Source organism: Sander vitreus, chromosome 4 (genome assembly GCF_031162955.1).
Source record: "Sander vitreus isolate 19-12246 chromosome 4, sanVit1, whole genome shotgun sequence".
Classification (NCBI taxonomy): domain Eukaryota; kingdom Metazoa; phylum Chordata; class Actinopteri; order Perciformes; family Percidae; genus Sander; species Sander vitreus.
The window spans coordinates 22,000,019-22,024,301 of record NC_135858.1 but is presented as its reverse complement, the minus strand read 5'-3'; the positions used below and the strand labels follow the sequence as shown (position 1 = coordinate 22,024,301).

The 24,283-nt window shown below is 40.8% G+C and overlaps 1 protein-coding gene across 1 annotated transcript; it reads left to right on the top strand.

Annotated features, from left to right (window-relative positions):
- The first annotated feature begins 31 nt into the window (after window positions 1-31).
- On the top strand, window positions 32-22,353 carry LOC144517135 (proto-oncogene tyrosine-protein kinase Src-like). The gene is made up of 12 exons (XM_078249015.1): window positions 32-425; window positions 7,533-7,814; window positions 9,095-9,194; window positions 11,392-11,490; window positions 11,749-11,852; window positions 15,213-15,362; window positions 15,461-15,616; window positions 17,053-17,232; window positions 17,629-17,705; window positions 17,797-17,950; window positions 18,055-18,186; window positions 18,746-22,353. Exons 2-12 carry the CDS (start codon window positions 7,541-7,543, stop codon window positions 18,952-18,954), a joined length of 1,635 nt encoding a protein of 544 aa, XP_078105141.1. The 5' UTR covers window positions 32-425; window positions 7,533-7,540; the 3' UTR covers window positions 18,955-22,353.
- The last annotated feature ends 1,930 nt before the right edge of the window (window positions 22,354-24,283 follow it).

The following is a 24,283-nucleotide window of genomic DNA, read 5'->3' as shown; positions in this document are numbered from 1 at the left end:
TGCGTACAAAGCGTAAAATCCAGGCTCATCATATTTGCGCTCTCGTATTTCGTCAGTAATGCACTATCCCGTGCCTTCCCCCCATACGAGGCATGTCTTCTCCACACCACACCACTCCTGCTTCCTCACATGAATTTACCGCGCCGTCGACTCTTCCCAGTTGAGCAAGCTACTTCACCGTAGTTGGTGTTCGTCCAGCCCACCGCAGCTGTGCCCTCTGCTCCCGAAGGCAGTCCCCGTCATGACCTCCCCTTTCTGCGATTTTGCCGATATTCGCTAAATGGGATTCGTGGCTGGTCCGAGGTTTCTACAGCAACTGGCCAACCGCTTCCATTATTTCTCTAATGAGGACAGCCATAAGGATTTAACACGGTTCCTCGCTGCGCGTCTCTGATTTTGGGGCTGAATCTCTAGACGCGTTAAAGGTGAGTTAATTAGAGCGTGTGGCGTTTTAATGCGAGAAAATGGGATTTATTTCATAATTACATTCAGGGTTTTGGGTTTGTTGCTGCTTATGTCTCATACTGATGTTTTTACACACAGTGTCTGATACCCCCCTCTCACGCTGACTTGTATTTCATTGTTGCACAGGCCATTCAGTCAGTGCTGCTCGCACATTTGGTCAGTGCCACTCAGTCTGTGCCAGGTCTCCGTTGTTGACGATTTACTACACCCCCAGATAAAATATGTCATATTTCTGACATTCTCACGACTAAAAAACCCACAAGGAAGACGCAGTAAATCGACTGCGCACAGAAAATACCAGCCAATAACCATCGAAATTCAAAATGGAGCTGTAACAGCACCTGTTTTGATTCATCAGGCCGCATATGCGCTGTAGGCTATGCGAAGAGTACCACAGCAGCATTGTCCCCTTTTATCCCCGTTGCCATTCACAAATCCCTATTTACGTGCCTAATGTGGATCAGTTTGGCAAACACGGACTGTTGATGTTTTTTTTTGTGGTTTTTTTTATTCCCTCCCATAGCAAAGGCGTTATCATCTTGACAGCTGCTTCTCCTGTAGGCAGCTACTACCCCACCCCTTGTTTCTTTGAAAGCAGCTTTGCTGACAACTGGTGTCTAATCCCGTGGAAATAGAATTTTAATTATGTGGCTAATCTATTTACAGTCGGTTTTGCGATTTGGATATATTCCAGCTAATTTCCACTAAAAAATGACACGTAAATCATGGGAAAGCTCAACATTGCATTTTTAACACTGGACAACCTTAGATGATGGTATAATATGCTATGCCTGATAAACACAAGGCTACATACATACTGAGCAATAACAACAGAATACCTAATTGGATTGTTGAATGACTTTCTCTCAAATAACAATGTTTTACAAGCTGAGAGAGTACATAATGGGTCAAATACATAATGTTCCCTTTCACAGGGCGGTAGGAGATTGATGTTGGTCTTGACTTGTTAGGCTGTGACTAAATATTATAATATTGATGAATCTACAAGTGTTTTCTAGAATTATCGATTGGTCTATAAACATGATCCAATATTGAAAGATATTTCCAAAGCTCCAGGGTAATTTTCATATACAGTATCTTGTTTTGTCTGGTCAACAGTTCAGTGCACAAATATTTTTTGATTAACTGTCACAAAAGACAAAGCAAAGTGTTCTCAATTGAAGAGGTGAATTTTTCCTATTTTTGTTTTAAAAATTACTTATTGATTAATTATTTATCAAAATGGTTGCTAAATATGTGTTTAATCGACTAATTGATTAATCACCTAATTGTTGCAGCTCTAGTTGGCTATAAATGTCAAACATTCTCTTGTGTTTCTGTTTCTGTCAGAACACATGAAAAGAATATATACATTTTTGGAGGGAGAGAACAAAATAGTAACCAAGTTTATTTTAATATCCTGTAAATCACAAAGACAGGCTGTCTGTAAATTAGCTGTCTGTCACTAATACAATCATTTCATGACCTCTTTACCACCCGTTGCCTTCCTTTATAGAGTCTGCTGTAGCTGTAGCAGCTATTTCTCATAGCCTGGATCACATTCAGCCAGAGCCTGCAGTTAAAGATGGACAGAAAACGGAAATGGGTTTTTTTAGCTGTGTGCCACAACCCCCCTTTTCCTTCTCCTCTTCATCTTTTTGCCTCTCCTCTGTGTGTTTGTCACTGAGGAAGAGGGGAGATGAGATTGGATAGCTAGACACAAGCTCAGACTTTGCAAAGTGAGTGGGGGTCAGCATAGATTTGGGGAAAAGAAAACAGGGAATATCTAATTAAGGCATCCACAGTACTAAAATGGGACAATACTTGATAGTTATGTGACTGTATTGTCTTTTCTTGGGCCCTCTTTAAATCAACTGCCCGTCCGCCCGCTCTCTCTCTCTCTCTCTCTCTCTCTCTCTCTCTCTCTCTCTCTCTCTCTCTCTCTCTCTCTCTCTCTCGCGTACCCAGGCTATACATAGGCAATCTGTGTATTATGTATGTGGACTGCACTGTTTCATGTTATTATCCAGCATATAGCAGGATAGGACAGTGATGCTAATGTGCTCATTTCCGCTTGTTTTGATCTTGAGGAACCATCATTGTCCCCCCACCCTTGCTGCTACTCTCCAGGGCAAACTGTAATTTTCCCATTCGACTGAAACACTGGCTCGAGCTCCTTCACTCTCTGCAGCACAGTGGCAACTGTTACCGTCTGTTGTTGTGACTCATTGAGGTTTGTTATGGACAAATTTGCGTGACCAGAAATGTAAAGTTTGTGTGCTCAGCTTCAGATGGAGAATTACAAATGTGCATGATTAGACGGAGGAAATGTGAGAAAGAGTTAAATTCTTTGTGTAGTTGAAACCTGTGCAAAATCAAATGCAAGTTGTACTTAAAGGCAGCACTTTGACACATTATGTTCTGCACCAAATTACTGCATTTATACTATGGAACTTTAGCATCCCAGCTAATTGATCATTCAGTTTGGCCTATACAATGAAATTAGAAACCAGCAACTTAAGTTTTTCCACAAGACTATGTGCAAATAATTGAGCAGATAATTGCAAGGCCTGAAGTAAAGGCATTGTGCCCTGCAGGACAATATTAACTGTAGATCATCAAAGATTTAAAAGATAGGTTCATATTTGTTCTTTTTGAATACAACACTCTCATGCTAACGCTAAACTGTGGTCGCTCCTGTCCATAATGGTCCTGAAGAAATTCCTTCCTGACACAACTCCAATGTACAAGACAAAATCCATAGTCCTTGTTCTGTGCACAAATGCATTCTTCAGTTCATCTGAAGCCAATATGAGGCTACAGCCTGAGTTTAATCAAGTGAGTATCTTTCAAAGTTAGTGATTTTCCTACCAGATTCCTTCATTGTATCATCGTATCCCTGAACAATGGCTCCTTGTTGAGCTGTGGTGGGGCACAGTATGAAAAAGATGTCTACAGCCCAATTCAAATGTTGACTTGATGATGGCCTTAGATGAAAAGGCAGGTGATCACCAAGGTGATTACAATTCATCCTGAGGGGAACATGTGTCAAGAAATTTCAGTCACAGCCACAATTGTCAACCTCATGGTGGCACTTGTGGAAAAGTCAGGAGATCACCAATACCAGTCAGATTTATCAACTGGTCACCATGAATGTCTGTACAAAATGTCATGGCAATCCATCCGATAGTTGTGCTGTGTATTGTGACCTCCATCACTTACATTGGAAACGGCGTGTGGAACAATCCAGGTGTCTAGATGGTAACCCTAGTTTTGCCAAAACTCATGCGAGACTCGCTGCCTGACGACCTATCCTAACCTTAACCATTCCAGGTCTATGCCTAACCTCAACTATCTTGCGAGATATTCGCAAATCTTGGGTTACCATCTAGACACAACCAACATTCAGCGACCAAAAACTGTTTCTTTGTGTGTGTGTGTGTTTTTTTTTTAACAGACTTGTGAAAATGTGAACCTATCCTTTAATGAAAGCGTCAGATTTAAAATGACAGCGTGAATAGATTTGAATAGATTTTGTAAGACTCTGTCAACACTGAGAGACAGAGGCCAGTGATACATGCACTGCAGAAATGGAAGCGCTCTTGAACTCAATCATGGTTCTGAGGTAAATACCCCTCAGAGAACAGCCTTTGAACGAAGCCTCTATTTGCCGTGATTCATATCTAATCCTTCAAATCTCCTTTCCCACAGCACAACCAGGCACAACTTTATTAACACAGTCAGCATGTCTGTTTTTATTGTCTTTTCAGACATTATTAAACCATAACTTTATTTTTACAGCAAATGTAAACCAGAAATGCAGCTCATACTGCTTTAAATTAAGACAAAACCTACTTAGAAATAACACTTTTAACATTAATAATAATAATAATAATAATAATGATCCTGTAAAGCGAGGTGAAAGGCAACAAGAGTTTCTTTTGGAATAAGATTTTGATTTCTGTCCTGGAAAAAGGGAAAATAAAGCGTCTCTTTCATCCCCCCACTGCTCAGGTGCCTGTTCTTGTTGCTGTCACTGGCAGTCGTCGCAGTGTGGTGCAATCTGGTTCTCCCACAATTCCCCGTGCTCCTGTTGAATGGAAAAGCTCACAAGGCACTAAAATCTCTCCTCATCTCTCGTTCCTCATAACTTTTTCCGTCTTTTTATTTCTCCTCTTCTTCTATCTTTGTAAGACTTTAAAATATCGTATTTTCTACCTGTTGGTGCTTTTGTCCAGTATACTTGTGTCTCCTTCATCTTTTCTTCTCCATTTATATCATTGGAATTAGTCACATGTTGGCACGTCTTGATATTAAGGCACTCTGATACCATATTAGGAAAAGGTGTCAGGGTCAGCTACAGTGCTAGCTCTGTTGTTTACATACGCATACTCTGAGGCTTTCAAGGATACTCTGGTGTTTGCAGTGTCCTGGAGAGAACCAGGGGAAAGTGACTTTTATAGGACATGGCTTCTGCCATAACTGTATGGGGATATGTTTGCAGTGCTCGTCGAGGATCATTACCTCCCTATATCGGTGTGCTCTTAAGTCAGTTTTATATTCGAAAGTCAAATCTTACATAGTACGCAGTGCATACTGCAATACAGTTAACTTTATGTTTGTCTTTATCAATAATATGCAGCACTCACTGCATACTTTAACTTTGCAGTATACCATCAATTTGGACACGGATATTGAATCCCCCATCAGCTTATTGAGTCATTTTCTAACTCGCTCTGACCTCCTTGTATCACATCAACACTAGTATCTCGGTAATTTTACACAAACAGAAAACTTCACATCAGAAATGTACTGTTAGAACCAACTTATCTGATAGTTGAACTTACTATTGGAATTGAGATAGATGTTATAAAAATTATCTCTAAAATTGGTTTCTGGTGGAGCGGCAAGTCTGCCTGCTGAGCCTCATTAATCAGCACCAATACATTCTAAATCCTTAATTAACTAGTTTGCCGTCTCTTTCCCATGGATCTGACACCTGATGGGCTATGCTTCTTTCGGACAGACACCCAGCCTCCCAGGCTTTTTTTTGTGTTTACATTGAAATTAATTTTGCGTTGCCGAGCAGCTACGCTTAAAAAGAAAAAGAAAAATACATACAGAGTTAGACAACAATTACACATAGTACAAAGACGAAAACACATCAATAGCCATGACAAAGAAACTTGTTTCATGATATGATATCCTCAGATCCAGATCTTAATTGGCAGCATACCGATTTTGGTTTAGCAACAGGATAAACTTGTGGATAAAAGAGTTTTTAAGCCTGTTGCATCTAAACGAAGGGACTCTAAATCGCCTTTGATTTGATGCTTAAAAGTAAATTCTATCGTAATATACAGATCACCAATTACCTTTTAAGTAGCACTGGATCTTTTAAGACAATGAATAGCTTCTGAGTGGATTCAAGCACACTTATGCTTGTTTGAATATTTACTACGTGGACTGCTAATTATATTTGTTACATAAGTGCCTTCATTCTTTAAAATCTAAGACTGTGATCAGTTGCGGTCCTGTCTGCCCATTCTGTTTATGTTTTGTCCTTTAAACATCTGCTTCCTCAGTGAGCTGACGTTTGAGGCAGCACCCAAAGTCCTTTACTGATATCCAGAGTAGTTGGCTAAATCAAGCGGTTTATTCTTCACACAGTTTACACAGTCCTGTCCACCTCTCATCCAGGCCTATGGGCCTATCTCTGTGTGACTCAGTGTTGCACCATGGGATATGTTAACCCCCCAGTGCGCCAGATTACATCCTGGCAAGAGTTGAATCAAAGCTTGCATGACCGTGCTTGAAATCACTCATGCTTGTGCATATTCTCAGCAGCTTATGCGCCCACACATCTCCACAGTAAGATCCTTCCATATCTTTGAGATTTCCCATACCTGTGTAATTATGTTATGCTTGCACATTACACTTATAACACCCACTAAGCCTCAGCTGTCCATGCAGTACACAACAACCACCTACACGTTCTTTTTACAGCCACTGCCAGTTCCTTCCTTCTTGTCTGTTAATAACCCTCTTTGTCCTGTCTATCACACTCGCACAACTGTGCAGGGAATGCTCACACGGATACATGCATGTGTTGGAAAAAGGATGTGAGACGCAACCATGGCTGGGTGTTAGTGTGTGATAGAGCCTTGTTTCCCAGAGACCAAGGAACAGCTACACACACACACACACACACACACACACACACACACACACACACACACCGCGCGGTGCGTACACTTTGTCTGGAACTGAGAGTGCCTCTATTCACAAAGGAACAAGGCTGTTTCATGTGTGTATGACTGTGTCTGTTTCAGCCAGCCTTAAATAGCCGGTCTCACAGTGAGTCACTCTGCACTCCCTCAAGGGGTGGACTTGGTGTGTGAACACAGCACTCCAACTTTCTGTGGGTGCACTTGACTGTCTGAGCGTGTTTGTCTTTGTCTGCACTCATGATGACAGCGCACTCTTGTTGCATTTATCAGGCCATAATAGATGTGTTCTGCATCAGGATGGAAAGGAGAAGCTGCGTTGTAATTACCTGTAGGAGGTGAAACAGTTTTTGTCCTTGTCAACTCACTAGTTTCATTACAGCCACTGCTCCTTTATTTGTTTGCTTATTGATTCAGAACAGATTGAATCAACAGATAGGGATGCCCTTCAATGTATTTGTGTTGGCTGTTTCAAGGTGTGCTGTTCTCAGAGTATTTGCATGCTAAACGGTTCTAACTGAACCTGGAGCAGCTCCAGGAATACTCTGTGGTGAGCAAAGATGAATGTGACGCTCACAGTACACACTGCTGAGAGGAATTTTAGTTTGAGAAAGGTGAATCAATAAAAACTGAATGAATTGGTGTTTTGAAGAAGCTGAAACCACAGAATTATGCTTTTCCTTGATGGTTATTTGATTGTTTAATCAATTAAATTATTATTAAAATAGTTGCTGTTATTTTTCTGTCGATCGGCTACTTGATTAATCGTTTCAGTGCTATTTGGGATTCAATAGCGATGACAAGTGCTGGATCTTTACTCATCATTGGCTCTCTTCCCAGGTCTGCATATGGGGGCGGGCAAGAGCAAGCCCAAGGAGCCGGGCCAGCGCTCCATGAGCCTGGATGGCACCATCGGCACAGGCTCAGACAGCGGCCACTTCCACCACCTGGGACCTGCCCAACAGACCCAAACCCCCAACAGGAGCCCTGCCGTTGGGACAGGCAGGCGGGGGCATCAAGGGCAACACCAGCTCGCCCCCACAAACACTCCTGAGCTGGCTCTCTTTGGAGGGGTGGACCACACAGGCACCATCACCTCGCCTCAGAGAGGACCTCTCTCAGGTAGGCGGCCCTTTGAGAGAGGGGTTAGGTCTGCAAATATTACAAAATGTTACTCTTTACAGGAAATGCTTCAGTCAAATAAGAAATGCTACTAAATAAGATTTTATTCTTGAGTTTTATATTTCAGGTAGTGACCCAAACTAATTGTAAAGCAGTAAAAAAAATAATAATAGGGAATGTTAAGGAAAATATGGTTATTCACTCTCTTGCCAATACTTAGATGAGAAGATTGATACCACTGTCACGTCAGCAAGTTCAATGTGATATGCTACAGCCAGCAGCTGGTTAGCTTAGCTTGGCATAAAGACTGGAAACAGGGGAACAGCTAGCCTGACTCTGTCCAAAAGTAACAAAATCTGCCTACCAGCACCTTTTAAGTTAAACAATAGCATGTCTCATTTTTTTAATTCATACAAAATAGAATTGTAAAAAACGACATGTGGAAGTTTTTTCAGCAGTATATATGCCTCTTTCATGCCCAATGACTGCTGGAAAATGTACAAAATAGTCTACAAAGAGATGCAAGAGATTTTCTAGTGTGAATAAAGTTGTGAAGCTGAGCAGAGCTGCAGAATGGAAATAGATTTAATAAGATCTGATGAGATTTATCTATTAGTCCGCCCTGACTTGCTTTCAGTTTGAGAACACAAAAAAGAACTGATTAACAGTGAGTCATATGTCAACAGAAAAATATTTTCCCTTTCCCACCATTGGCTGTCAAACTAACTTTAAACCTTCTCTTTGACTTTGAAGCCTGCCGTGCCACACTGTCCAGATTTGACTTGACATTAAGCTGTAATGTGTCTAGACTGGCCAGATGGTTCAGTTAATGTTACTCCATCCAGGGAGTGGAGGGCTGCTGGTGTACCTGCTGGCTGCCTCCTCCTGTGCGTCTAATGAGCTGATCGATGATTGGCTGGAGAGCCCCCAGCTTTAGATCACTGGTTCATTTAAAGGAAGGGGTAGAAAGCTACACGTAAAATGGAAAGCCAATCGATATGATGGCTTTGTCCTTCACGGATGATCAGCCACAAGCAGTCTGAATGTCGATATTTCTCATTATGCCTTTGTAAATTGTTTTATACATAAATGGAGCAGAGGCAAAATATACCGAAGATTTATAGCTTTACAGTGGATAGAGCACATTATCATCTAGGGCTAGACCTGTATTATTGAAGTTAGATTATGGAAGCGAGTGTGAATAGATCTTATTGGGAAGTACCATTGTCTTTAATTACATTGTTCCCTAAATGCATATTTCTGTGTGTTGTTTCTTGCAGGAGGTGTCACTACATTTGTGGCGCTGTATGACTATGAGTCACGGACAGCGTCTGATCTGACCTTTAGGAAAGGCGACAGGCTGCAGATTGTCAACAACACGTAAGAATCAACAGCCTCTCCCTCTCTCTCTGATGTCACAACTTCACAAAAAGATAAATGAACCGATTTGTACTCGCACACGAGGTGACAAATGTGTAAATGAATAAAGACAGTCAGAGCTGGTAACTGGAGCGATCCAGACAGCCGAGTCTGATCCTCTCCATCTGTTGACTAAAATGGAGCAGAATGGTACTTTACTAATGCATTCTGTTCCTCTCGGGCAACTGTCTTCATCCTTATCTTCTTTATAAAGAGCCAGTCATAGCATGGTCACTACACTCTACATATCTTTCCTCCACACAGATAACACCCAAAAAATGTGTTTTCCTGTTGGACATCAGCACATGTTGAAGTTTGTCTGCGCTGTGGTGTGATTTAAATAGAAAGTAGATTTTAGTAGTAGGAAGTGAAATATGATGTGAATTTAAAGCGTCTGTAGCATGATTCCTACACATGTGTTCTTCTTTTCCTGTGAACTCTTTCCATAACTTCCTGTCATAAGTCTGATCTGCTGTTCTTTATCTATAATCTGGCACTACATAGTAGGGCTGCAAAATATAATTAATTCATTTTCAATATTTCAATATTAATATTACAGTTCCAATATCTACATTACAAAACAGTATTTGGTGCATGGGATTTTTTATAAACATTTTTAAGGCAAATACTTAATATAAAGTACTGGGACTGTAAATTGAATCCAGAAATCCCGCATGAGGATGTGATCCTTCATTGATAGTAAATAGAGAGATATTTATGCATTCCTCTCTTGTAGAATTATTAAAAATGTTAAATACTGCACTAAAAATTGAACTTTAAACTTTAAAAACTGCAGCTTGTGTAACCCCACTGTGTAGTGCCACAGCATATCCGGCTCCTCTGCTATCTGTCTGTTCTGTGCTGCTTGCCTTTGCTGTGTCTCCTTGCTGTTTTGATGTGTCTGCTGTGTCTGTTATCTCTCTCTCTCTTTTTCTCTCTCATGCTTCTTGGTTTCTCCTAGGAAAAAGTACAGCTTCAGGTCAGTAATACTTAATGCAATAAAAAATCTCACACAACCTTTTGTTCACTGTCCCTTTGCTGCTGCGTGGATTTGTCTGTTCAAACTCGTAGCGTAACTGCAACGAATTAGTAAATTGTGGAGAGATTTGGTGCTCTAACTTGCTTGGTATGTAACATATTGTACACCACTTTATATAGAGCAACAGATTTTAAAATGTAAACTAAGGGACTACAAGTGAAACAAAAGGTTGCATTTGTCTGTCTATTTCCTCGTTTAACAATGTTTTTCTTTCTCTCACTTTGGGATGGGTTGTGTATTTTTTTAAACTCAATCTTTAGGCTTCCTCTTTGCTTTGTAAAGAACGTATGGGTCGTCAGTCAAACAGTGGAAGTTTCAACTTGTATCAGAAGTAGACATTCTCACTAAGGCATAATCTGAGGACACAATCTGAAGCATCCTGTGCTGCAGATACTGTAATATTTAATCGATTAGTCTGGCGATATTCTATATTTTTCTAATCGGCAACATATCCCATGAAAAGACCAGAAACAACAATACATTTATCCAACTAACAATTATTGTCTGTGGCGCCAAAGCCTGATTTAGCTTATTCCTCTGTTCCAGTACCATAGACCTCAATTTGTTGTCATAAAACTATTAAAAACACATCAATGAGCCAAACTGTTGCACTGGTTGATATGTTCCTTCATTATGATGAATGTTGGCACTATAGTTTATTTTGAGTCAATTCCACATACACCTTCCTTGTGCCATAAATATGTATAGTATAACATGTATTCATCCGCAGCTGAAAGTAGTCCCTTACGACTGCATAATGTACTCTGGTTGCTGAAAACAGGCAGTGCCCAGCTGTTTAAAAATGAACCAATATTTTTGTGACTCGTTTTTTAAACATTTACGTCTCCAGTTGGAACCAACAGGTTTGGAGTTGAGAGCCACAGACAGGTTGTATTGTAGGTTTTGGTCTTTTTATGGCAGTTGTTGACAATACGAAAAATACAGACTAATATTATTCTTATTCTTAAGTGTCCTTCCTCCATTAAATATTGTGTCTCTTAATTGGGAACAAACTAAAAGATCATTAAACCAAGAAATGTTATGGTTGCCTCGGTCAGTTTTCTGTTTATGGTTGACTCTCTTGCCCTCTCTCTCTGTCTCTTTCTCTCTCTGTCACAGAGAAGGGGACTGGTGGCTCGCTCGCTCCCTGACGACAGGCGAGAGTGGTTATATCCCCAGCAACTATGTGGCTCCGTCCGACTCCATCCAAGCAGAAGAGTACATTATTCTTCCCTTGTTTCACTCTTGCAGTTTCTTTTCCTACAGATATGACATTTCTTCTTAGTGCCAAGCCTGAATGTAGCTTTATTCTCTATGCTGTACCTACTAATGCAAATAGTATAGAGAGAATATATTCCAATATACCATCCAGTACAGCCCTCTGTATTTCCAGTCAAAACCTATTTCTGCCTGCCTGCTCTAGGCGCTCAGTAGTAGCTTCTCTCTGATCTTATTCTCCGTGGCCCACTTTGGCAGGTGGTATTTTGGGAAGATCACTCGGCGCGACTCCGAGAGGCTCCTTTTGAACTTGCAGAACAGACGAGGAACCTTCTTGGTGAGGGAGAGCGAGACCACTAAAGGTGAGAGAGCAGACACTCTAGAGGCTACAGGCATTATCAAGATGGTTCAATTTGGTCTTCTGCATTTCTCCGTGTCTGCTAATAATGATGTATTAAATCTCTCTTTCTAAGACAACTTTAAGAAATATGTAATGTAAAAAACCATACCTTTTTAAATGTAGATCAATTTAAATTTACCATGTTATTTTGAAATATATATCACCCATTTTAGGCTGTTTTACCTGGTATAAGCCCTGAGGCCTCCATGGACAGCTGACATGATTAATCGACTAATCAATTAGTCGATCTACAGAAAATGAATCAGCAACAATTTTGTTAAATTGTTTTAAGGTAATTTTTTTTTAACCAAAAATAGCCAAAATTCACAAGTTCCAGACTCTTAAATGTAAATATATGCTGGTATAGTATGTTAGCCTTTTGTAATAGTTTGACTGATAGTCGGACATATAGTCACTACTTTGACAAAAACTAATCGTGAAAATAATAGGGCGATTAATTAATGATGAAAGTAATTGTTAGTTGCAGCCCTACTTGCACACATACTTATTTATCATGATAAAAGCAATTGCTTTGAAAAATTAAAAACACAACAGAATCACAGCATTACATCGAAATCTTTTTGCAGCCATTTTGAAAGACAAACGTACATTTTAAAATGTCCAAAGATCATAATATAACAACAGACAGGAAATGCATGCCTTGCCTTATCAGATAAAATTCAGACTTAAAAAAACAAGTTTCATGAAACCTGAGCTTTTTATTTTTAAAATGTGTCAACACTTTACACTTTATTAAACTTTATATATGACAATTTCTCTGTGTCCCTGAAAGTTTACTCCACACAGCAGATGTGATCTTACTTTGAAATAAATAGATCTTTAGGGACTCAATTTAAAAGAGACAGAACCTTGTAATTAAGTCATTTGTTAACTTTCACACAGGCCCATGGCACTATATCTTTGTTTTTTTGGAGCTTTCCATCTTTTTGTAAAACTCTACAGTCAGATCTAGTCCTTGTGACGTCAGTTGGCTCTTTAGGGGGTTGTTTTGGAGGAAGTGGGGGAGAAAGGAAAAGAGTGGAGTGGGCCTTGTGAATGGATAGGGGTGAATCACTCTGCTAGAACTAGGTCAACCTAGGAGGGTGCTGTATTTCCCCCTGGCTAAAAGTCTCTGATCTCCCAATATACACACACTTAGCATGAAGGCATGAAGAAGGGGGAGACTTGTAGGAAAGGGGGAGGATCAGGGAGAGTAGGAGGAGCTCTGACAGGAGGTGTGTTGGCCTCTGGGTGTGTTCTGTATTTGATGTCACATGTGAGGCCCCGTTCTGACCTGGTTTTAAAATCTGTCCTGAGTGATCCGATCACTGTGAATGAGGAATGTGAATAATAATGAAAAAGTGCTGCCTTCAGTCTGTCTGTGTGCTGAAGGACGTAACCTTTCTCTGCGCGGCGGCTGTATGTGTGTAATATGGTCAGATTTCTGGGTACGTTTTATGAACTTAAAAATAAGGATGTCTACCGGCAGTCGCCAGGACCTGTGCAGGGGAGAAAGACGTCTTTAAAAGTCTCTGTGTTCAGCTCTCAGTACTTCTGTGGCTTCTAACTGAATCTCTGTGGTGTGAAGTAGCTTATTGTGTTCTCAATGTTTCCTGGGTTCATTCACACTAGTTCTTAAAGCTGTCAACTTGTGATCAGATCACTCAGGACGGATGTTAAAACCAGGTCTGAACGGGGCCTGAGGCTCATAGTGTGACACAGATGGTTCATATGTTGACCAAAATGTAAATCATGTCAGACTAATAATGTCATCAGTAACCCACTTCAAATCCTTAATCACGGAAAGGAAAAACCATCTCAGCTTTTGTTAGTGGTGTATGTGTCCCAATGATTGGTTAAGTCTTGTAGTTTTTGTGTGGAGGCGTTATATTATGCACAAATTTAGATATCCACAGGAAAGAGTTATTTCTCGTTTTGTAAATGTAATTTTCTGAAAAGTGGCTGTACAAAACAAGTCAATAATTATCACTGCTATACTCAGTAAGATCAAACTTTACGTACTAATGGACCATGGTCAAGTTTATTTATACAGCACATTTCATACAACAGGCGTAGACTCAATGTGCTTTAAGATAAAAAGCAAAAAATAAATGAATAGGCAAAGATAATATATGACAAAAACATGACAAACGCACAGCAGTTGCTCAGTCAGTAGGAAGTTGGGTTGGGCACCGGAGGGTTGCTGGTTCTAGTCCCGTGTGGACCAAAGTATGGTGGTGGACTGGTAGCGGGAGAGGTCCCAGTTCACCTCCTGGGCTCTGCCAAGGTGCGCTTTAGTAAAGCAACTGCTCGGGGCACCTCTCCATGCGCAGCTCCCTCACTCTGACATCTCTCCATTAGTGTATGTATAGGTACTGAGCATGTGTGTAATAGCAACAGAGTGAAACACATTGTAATTTAGTATGTGTAGTTCAGTACTATTACTTTGTGAGTAATAGTCCAACAGTTTAAGAACGTTTCTCAACGTACAATTGCAGGGAATTTATGGATTTCATCATCTACAGTCCATAATAAAAACAACATTGAATGCCTGTGACCTTTGAGCGCATTAAAAACAACATCATTATGTAAAGGATATTACTACGTGGGCTCAGGAACACTTCAGAAAACCATTGTCAGTTAACACAGTTTGTCGCTACATCTATAAATGCAAGTTAAAACTCTACAATAAGTGTCCTCAGTTACCAAGTGCTTATTGAGTGTTGTTAAAAGAAAAGGCGATGTAACACAGTGGTAAACATGCTCCTGTCCCAGCTTTTTTGGAACGTGTTGCAGGCATCAAATTCAAAAGTGAATATTTGCAAAGTTTATAAGTTTGAACATTAAATATATCTTGTCTTTGTAGTGTATTCAATTGAATATAGGTTGAAAAGGACTTGCAAATCATTGTATTCTGTTTTTATTTACATTTTACACAGCGTCCCAACTTTTTGGGGTTTGTATTATTATAAAAAAAGGGAATAATAATACTGATTCTAAAACAAAAGTTTTGCTCGTTAACCGCACACTTCAAACCTAACTAAAAGCTTGCGAAATACGCTATGTTTTTATCTGCTTTTAAAAGAAGACACTGTAGCAGACCTTAGTTCATGGGGGGGGGGGGAGAGAATTCCAGAGACTATGACCAAATAGACTGGACAAGGACAGAAAGGCTTAGTCGAATTTCCAGGGCCCTTAAAGGGGCCATGAGGGACTTGCCCAGCACAGCTGCTAGGAAACTCCACAGAGCAGCTGTCACCTGGCCCTCATATGACTGGTTTGTTCTAACCTGTCTCTGTCTGTTGTTTTGTCTTGTTCACAGGAGCATATTGCCTGTCAGTGCTGGATTATGATAACACCAAAGGCCTGAATGTTAAACATTACAAGATCAGGAAGCTGGATAGCGGAGGTTTCTACATCACCTCCCGCACCCAGTTCACCAGCCTACAGCAGCTAGTCTTCCACTACCGCAGTGAGTACTCGGACACATCTGCTCTCTGATGGTTAACCTCCTACAACACTGTTGCCCCCAACCTGCCTGTTCACTCTCTCTTCTTTTGCCTCTTTCAGAGCACTCTGATGGGCTGTGCCACGCTCTATCAGACGTGTGTCCTGTGTCCAAACCTCAGACCCAGGGACTGGCCAGGGACGCCTGGGAGATTCCCCGAGAGTCCCTTCGCCTCGACCTTAAACTGGGACAGGGCTGCTTTGGAGAGGTCTGGATGGGTAAGAACTACGCACCGCTGCTTTTCAGTGGAATTGATTGAATTCCTCTCATGCCATGGCAGAGAACATTCAATATACAAAATATGAGGATCAATTGCTCATCAAGTGCGATGACGAGGTGAAAACTGATAAAAGCTATTATAGCTAATTGATTTCTCATTAAAGGAATACTTTGACATTTTGGGAAATATGCTTTAATGCTTCCTGGCAGAGTTAGATGAGAAGATTAAAGGACAATTCCGGCGCAAAACGAACCTAGGGGTTAATAACGGATGTGTACCCACTCTGTCGTTCTCTGGGACATGTTTTCATGCTAATTGATTGTGTTTGTAGCTTGAACAAAGCTAGCGCAGGCCGCTGGTTAGCTTACAACGCTAGTATTCGGGGCACAGGGAAAGTAAAAACAAATCGCTATTTATGCCACTAAAAATGCTCAAAATATCACCAAACTTCAACAGTAGCATAGTGAGGGTCCCTACATGTTAACCGAAACATTGAGAACTTTGTAAGTGTACCGAGAGTTTGTTGAACGAAGAGCTGCGGGAGCTCCGTGAAAGGGCTACAGAGCCTCGTACTCACCAGGGAAACCAGTCATGACTTACAGCTAGCGATGCCAACTAAAATCAAAAGCAATTTGCACAATATATCTGAAATAATCGCACCGATGTAAAACATAACTTGTCTAGATTACTTACTCAGTGGATAACTGTCCATCTTGTCCCTCCAGTCTGGGTCACCGTCTCCAGTTTATTTTCGGGACATGGAAAAAAGTTTCCCTGTTCATCAGAGAGGGGGAATCTTCAGACTGTACAAAACACTGCGTCTCTTGGGTGTTTTGCAACCCAACAGGTCCCACTCCGTGCAACACAGATACTCCTGTTCAGTGGCCATAGCTTCACAATGTCCGCAGGTACACCACCAGTTTCCCGAAGTATGAGGCTCTGTTGCGGCATAGCTCTCTCTCTCGTAGCCCTTCCACGGAGCTGGACTTACACTGGACAATTACAAAGTTCTAAATGCTTCGGTTAACATGTAGGGACCCTCACTATGCTACTGTTGAAGTTTAGTGATATTTTAAGCCTATTTAGTGGTATAAATAGTGATTTGTTTTTACTTTCCCTGTGCCCCAAATACTAGCATTGTAAGCTAACCAGCGGTCCGCGCTAGCTTCGTTCAAGCTGCAAACACAATCAATTAGCATGAAAACATGTCCAGAGAACGACAGAGTGGGTATACATCCGTTATTAACCCCTAGGTTCGTTTTGCGCCGGAATTGTCCTTACCATACTAGTCTGATATGTAAGAGTGTTATCGATCTTGTCATCTAACACTGTATTTCCCAAAATGTTAACTGCTCCTTTAAGTCTACATTATATGAGGAGATCTAACACCTTATCAAATACGTAATGGTGTTTTTTTTCTGTGTTTTCTGACAGGCACATGGAATGGTACAACTCGTGTAGCCATTAAGACCCTGAAGCCTGGCACCATGTCTCCAGAGGCCTTTCTTCAGGAAGCACAGGTCATGAAGAAGTTGAGGCATGAGAAGCTGGTCCAGCTGTATGCTGTTGTGTCTGAGGAGCCTATCTACATTGTGACAGAATATATGAGCCAAGGTAATACAGGACACAGACTGTAACAAGTGCTGGGTATCAAACTTCAGTACTTCTTTTGGTACTGAAATTGAAATGCTACTGTAGCGTACTGTTCACAGTCAAGTACTGAAAGCTGGCAGGTTTATATTTCTCAAAATAAGATACAAAAAATAAAACTACTTGTTCATTTGGTCATTATCTATTTCATGCATTCTCTTTTACACGTGACTCGTTGTAGTTTGGCTTATTTGAAGCTAATATGCTTGCACTTGATTCTTGCTGTCTGGAGTTTGTACCTTCATGGTTGAACGTACTTAATTGGAAGTCGCTCAAATAAAGGCGACAGCTAAATGACATGTAATGTGATGTAATTTACCACTGTAGTTTGTCTAAACATGTTTTACCTTGCACTCACAGGCAGCTTACTGGACTTCCTTAAAGGGGAAGCAGGGAAGATGCTTCGTCTGCCTCAACTAGTAGACATGTCCTCTCAGGTAAAATAACTTTCAGTTCAGCCACAATAAACACTACACAACATTTGTATCTATAATAAAATCCCTGTTCTCTCTCCGTCACTTCATCCAGATTGCAGCAGGCATGGCCTACGTGGAGAGGATGAACTATGTCCACAGAGACCTGCGCGCTGCCAACATCCTGGTGGGAGACAACCTGGTGTGTAAAGTGGCTGACTTTGGCCTGGCAAGACTCATTGAAGACAACGAGTACACTGCCAGACAGGGTGAGTCCACACCTCCTCTTTCCACAACAGATTATTCTTTCATTTGTATTAACGTAAAAGCAAACATACGTCACTGTTTTCTTTAATTTCCCATGGTTGTTTAGGAGCTAAATTCCCAATCAAATGGACAGCACCAGAGGCAGCTCTGTACGGTCGTTTCACCATCAAGTCAGATGTCTGGTCCTTCGGTGTGCTGCTCACAGAACTGGCAACTAAAGGCAGAGTCCCCTATCCAGGTAGAGACTCACAAAATATATCAGCACCCGAGCAATTCCCCATTAAAACAAGTGTTTCTTTAACAAGACGTTCTTAAACAATAATCCTGCTGCATGATGAGCTGAAACTTGAAAAATGTTGCAAGCAAGTATTCTCTCTATCCAGCTTCTCAAATGTGAGGATTTGGTGCTGTTCCTTGTGATAGTAAACTGAATTTCTTTGGGTTTCGGACAAAACTAGCTATTTGAGGAAGTCATCTTGTACTCTGGGACATTGTGATGGTCATTTTTCACTATTTTCTGAAATTTTTTACGAACCCGACAAAAATGCTCATCAGATTAACCGATTGTGACGATAATCATTAGTTGCAGCCCTACAAACGCTTAAACTATAGAATTACTTATTTAATGTTTTAAGAACTTAAATGATAAATATCATCTGCTCTCAAAATACCACAACAAATATTTTGGAAATTCAAAATGTAATCATTCATCCTGACTTTATTAAAAATTACTGATTTTATTTTGAGGCAGAAGGTCTGTCTGTTCCCTAAATATAACTTCCTGTTTCTCTGGGCAGGTATGGTTAACCGCGAGGTGCTGGACCAGGTAGAGCGCGGCTACAGGATGCCCTGCCCGGCAGAGTGCCCCAGCTCTTTGCACGAGCTCATGCTCTCCTGCTGGAGGAAGGACCCAGAAGAGAGGCCTACATTTGAGTACCTGCAGGGCTTCCTAGAGGATTACTTCACCTCCACAGAACCCCAGTATCAGCCTGGGGAGAACCTATAGAACCACATACACTGAACCGAACCCGGGGGGAGAACCTCAACACAGAACGATCTGCACTAACCGACCTCAGAGGAGCACCTGTGGGAGGATCTGAGCCTGTGAAACTCATCAGGGAGGAACTTGAGATTCTTCTGTGGAAGCAAAACTGAGATAGAAACCTGCAGACGTCCCGTCATGTGCCATAAAGAAACTGCTACAGAAGAACCTGAAGAATCTCTTTTGTGCAAGCGCTCACTGTTTAATGAAGGTTTGCTTGCAGAAGTGAGGTTAAAGGCTGTAAAAGAGAACTCCTGGTGGACAGACTCTGGCTCTGAATTCATGTTTTTTGAGAGGTGCGACTGATGTGGGTGGAATTGAATCAGGATCTACAGACAGAGCGAAGGGGGAAACGAATAAACCTCCCCTAGAAGAGAGAAGGTCAAGGGAAGATATTTTGGGCATGAGCTGTTTAGCAAAACCTCCCTCTTTCCCTCTTCTGTTGTGTCTCTTTACCCTCGCCTGGTACCTTTTCCGTCCACAGAAGAGCACTGCCACTGTGGCTCAGGTGCCAAAGGAAAGTCTGTCTCTCTTAATGTCCTTTATCTCCCTTCTGCCTCTCTCTTCTCTTTCTCTATTTCTGTCTGACTTGCGGTATCTCTCTCCAGTTTTCTCAAGTGCTGCTTCTTCAAAGTGTCTCCAAATAACTCAGCTCTGGAACGCTACATTGCATCTTTATTTATGTTTACTTTGACAATATGCATTTTTTGTTTACGGTTTTGTTCCAGTGTCAGACAAAAAAGTTCCTGATTTCTCTTAATGTTTTTTTCTGATTATCAATAGGCAAGGTTGTTAGATCCACTATCCTGGTAGTGCCAACAGGCGGGTTTTGGAAAGGCCCTGACACACCAACCCGATTATCGGCCGTCGGACAGTCTGGCAAGGTCAGTGACTCGTGTCTGTTCGGTGTGTTCCGTCAGTCGGAGGAGCCATCGGCCTTCAGTTGACTTGTCGAATCGGAAGGCGGGCAGTCAGACTCAATGACCAATCTGATTGGTGGAGTGCTAACCTGGAAATGACGAGCGGGATGAGCGTGACTAGAGTCTCTCAAAATCTGACGAAAATCTTTTAAACTGACCTTTGTCGATCTGAAATGAAGACAGATTCAGCAACTGCATGGCCTGTTTCTCGCTTAAAATGTTTTGAGAAACACGTTTCGGTGAACTATTTTCATAAAATATGCCGGTTTTCATTTTTTTGGGCGACAATAATACTTTTACAATAATAATAATGCAGATTAGCGCCGCCTGCTGTTATGGAGACGTATTGCGTCTCGCGCACGCGCAGAACATACGCTCAAGTCGGAGTCGCTTCAGTGTGTTCCGAGGCACTTTTTTGACCAACTCAGGGAGACAGTCAGTCCGACTGCCTTTTCTGCCGAAGGTCGGCCGTCGGGTTGGTGTGTCAGAGCCTTAACGCTGAAAATTAAATTTGAATTGAATTAAAATGTGAGGCCTTTCTCTCTTGTCTAACCCTCCTTCTCTTTTCTAGCTGTATTTCTTGACATACGCTGAACGGCCGTACAGCGGCAAGCTGGATACAACCTCTACTATTAAAAATGACTTTGATGCAGGTAGTGTTTGAATGCTTGTTGTTTTAAATTACCTTGATTTAACTGGAAAGTTGCATTAAAAATAATCAGCACTGTTATGGGGGCACTAAAAAGCAGTTTTAATAGTAGTCAGCTCATTTCCTCAGAGGCATAAATGGGGTAACTTTCATCAAACATTGATGTGACCTACTAAGAGGCTCATGGCTACCAAACTAATCATATGTTCAATCACTGTTTAATATTCAACTCAGCTCAAGATGGGAAAACCCTGAGTGCAAAAGCCTGTTGTTGTGGTCCAAACAAATCACATTTCTTTACTGCTGTCCATGTATATAATGTTTTATTATCAAGGGGCTTACTTGGGGGTTTTTAGTTCTTAAACTTTCAATAAAAATCTGCTCCATTTCCCCAGTAAACGCCATGTTGGTGAGTAAAATGGACAGATAAACCTGGTACTGTTTGCTGAAGGATTCAAAAACACTTAACAGCTGTTGTGTCCATAGAAATATGCAACCAGGCGGCCCTCATGAAGCTGTTAAACTCTGATCAGGTAACTCTAATAAAACTGTGTTTATGACTTACTATAAGAGTTGATTTTAAAACCAGTTAGCATGCTTTTGTGCCGTTCTTCTCTTGATCATTGGCTGGGTTTGTATTTATGCTGTCCTGTACATCAATATGTGTATTTTTACTTTATTCAAGGTTCAGGTGAGGTGAGGGGATCATCCTATAAACAGACTTCTGAACATTTGTGCCATTAACCTACTTTTTTTAATTTATCTTACCCACTGCTGCCAGTTCTCACTGTCATATTGTACATACTGTAGCTCTTTAGGGTTGGTTTTGTTTCATGTAAGCCACTTTCAAATGGCAGGTATTATGTTGGGTGTCACCCATTTCACAGTGGTTTAGTTTATGACGTAGTCCATGCAGCAATAGTAGATTTAAAGCTATAGATTGTTGCCAAAAAATACTATGAAACCAGTTATCAAAATATGAGCCATGCAGCAATAAGAAATGGCCCCATTCCCTCTAAAACCATGAAATTATTATCCGGTGATAAGGAATCCCGACGGCTAATTTAATCAATAATGTGGATGATTCTGAAACCACAATAAAATTGGAGTTTGTGTTGTGATTTGAGATGAAAAATGTGGGCAAAGATGTAAATAGTATCTTAAACAAATGACTGACTATCATGTAAATTTTTTTTTTTGTATAGTAATTTGTTTTTCTTTAAATGCACCTCCATGTTGAGGTTTTTACACTTGCACACCTGCTCCTAAAATGTTTTAATATCAAGATGCTACTGTAAATGGGGCTTAAGGAATGTTTTATTTTTTTATTATTGGACTTTTTTCTGAAAAAGACAATTTAAAATTGGGCTTGACATAAAGTATATATTTCCGAGAACATCTTATCAGTGCTTTCCTCTTTAGGAATTGGAAATCCCCTGTTTGTTGTAACACACTGAAACGCCTGTAAGTTACTGGGACAATGTGGAAGTTGATGGGCTCATGACAAGTATGAGTAATGCGAATGTCTGATTGGATTTCCTGTGCCATATTAAAGAAGTGTCCTGTTTTTCTTTTTTACATGTTTTTTTTTATGAATCTATGCAGCTTCAGTCTGGCATTCCTGCAACTTCATGGCCATTTTGTTCTAAAGTCAAAAACAATGATCATAAACAGAAGGTGTGAGCATTTTGTAAGGACTTTTTTTGTTTTTTTTCTTATGTTACAGGATTGAAATGGGTATCGTGCCACTTTATGTTGATCTTTAAATGTGCAATAAATTATATTTCAAATGTGTTTTGATAAGAGTGTGTGCTGGTGTGTGTGCTATCCTTTGACCTATGAATATCATGCTGTTTGGGCATGACTCAGTGACTTCCTGATAAAGTGACGAGTATGCTGCTCTACAAGCCAAATGTTAAGAGAAGGGAGCATGTGATGTGAGCATCATCAGCTCACGGCAGAATTTCTGGGACATTTAAAAACAGTGACGAGAATTTCATGAATGAAAAAATAGTGAAACGAGAAAATGTATGTGCTCGCTGCTGAAAATGTTCTTTATATTTTCAGTTGAAGTGGTAGTAAAGAATGTTAAAATAAACAAAGAAGCTGAAGTAGCAGTTATAATGCAAGTGCGGAAAGAAGTCCATGCATTTTTTAAATTAAGTTTTAGGACACCATGGTATATTACTTCTGTTTGCCCCCACAATAATATTGTATTCACAGCAACAGTGAATTAAAATGTATTTGATCAATTCCGTAATGTCTAAGTGAGACACTTTTAATAACAATCTAAACCTGTCAGTGGCAAAAACAGCACTTTTGGTGGATGGAAATTGACGGTGTACATTTGCCCTATAGTGTTACATTACAACCCCGTTCACGGCTGCCGGTTACAGCGTTCTCGCTCAATACTGGACCAATTTTAAATTTGTTCACATTAGTCACTTAGACACAAATGGGTAAGTAGTGTCCAGGTTGAAAAAATACCTAAATGTCCCTTTTAGCAAAATATCTGAGTACTTTATCCACCACTGCATGCAGGTTGAGGGTCTGGTTCAGGTTACTTCCGGTTGTGACAGTCTACCCCTGCTTCCCTCAGAGCAGCTGAAGTGTTTTTGTCCACACGGGGGCAGTATTTGTCAGGAGTATCAAGGACATTAGTGGAGCTAGAGGACCAGCAACAGCAGATTGTAACCCACCTGATGGTCTCTCTCGCTAAACAACATTAACCTTTGGAAGTCATTTATAGATGGCTTGATGGATGACGGCCAGTAACACATTTGTCACAAATCTCTCTTATGGCACCATAATGTAAGTTATGTGGAGACGTCTTTGGCACACTGTTCACCTTTTCTCTCTTGTTTGTGTTTTGTCAAAATCCCATGAAACTACAGTAACTGCAGCTGTTAATTGATTACAGATGAGCTCCCCTTATATTGGCTTGAATCAGCGGCCAATCGACAGCTGACGTTTCCCCACTAATGAGCAGCTACTCTTTGCTGCAGTTTTCCGCTCTGCTGTGATTAGGATAAAAAATATATCAGTTAATAAAGTGCTTAATTTTGTGTGTGCGTGTATGTGTGTGCGCATGTGTGTGTGTGTGTGCATGTGTGTGTGTGTGTGTGTAACTGGCTGTTGTTTTTCCCATCTGCTGAACTGCGGTGCAAGCCATTTATCTCAGTTATCCAGACAGTGTCAAAGCTCCATCTGTGAAAACAGTAAACACACTGACTCACACTCTCTAAGTGACTGCCATTGATACCAGAAAAGAGAACACACGGATACACACAAGGATATAGTATGTCTGCACACACACACTGGGCTACAGTTACTGTTTGTTTTCATCTCATTACAGTGACAGGAGCATGGCAACCCCAGAGAGAAGCTGGATAATAGTGGTGTTTTCTTTTTCTTTTTCTCCACTAATGATCCAGGTTCTCGTCTCCTTAAAATCATCCCTGGTTTGTCTGCATCATACAGTTAGGTTTACATGAAGATATCAGAGGCCTTTGTTGCAAGATGATCCATTACAGTGAAATTACTTCTCAGTTTGATTTTGTCAAAGTCAATCATCTTGACACAAGTTTTACCCATCTGTACACACTCTTTCAATGTTGCCTTACAGACTGGTCTTCTATGGGATTATTTTTGTGACTTTATAATCCTATAGTCTTCCTATTTCGTGAATTTTGATGAAAGAATAGTTTATATAGCCACCATAAAC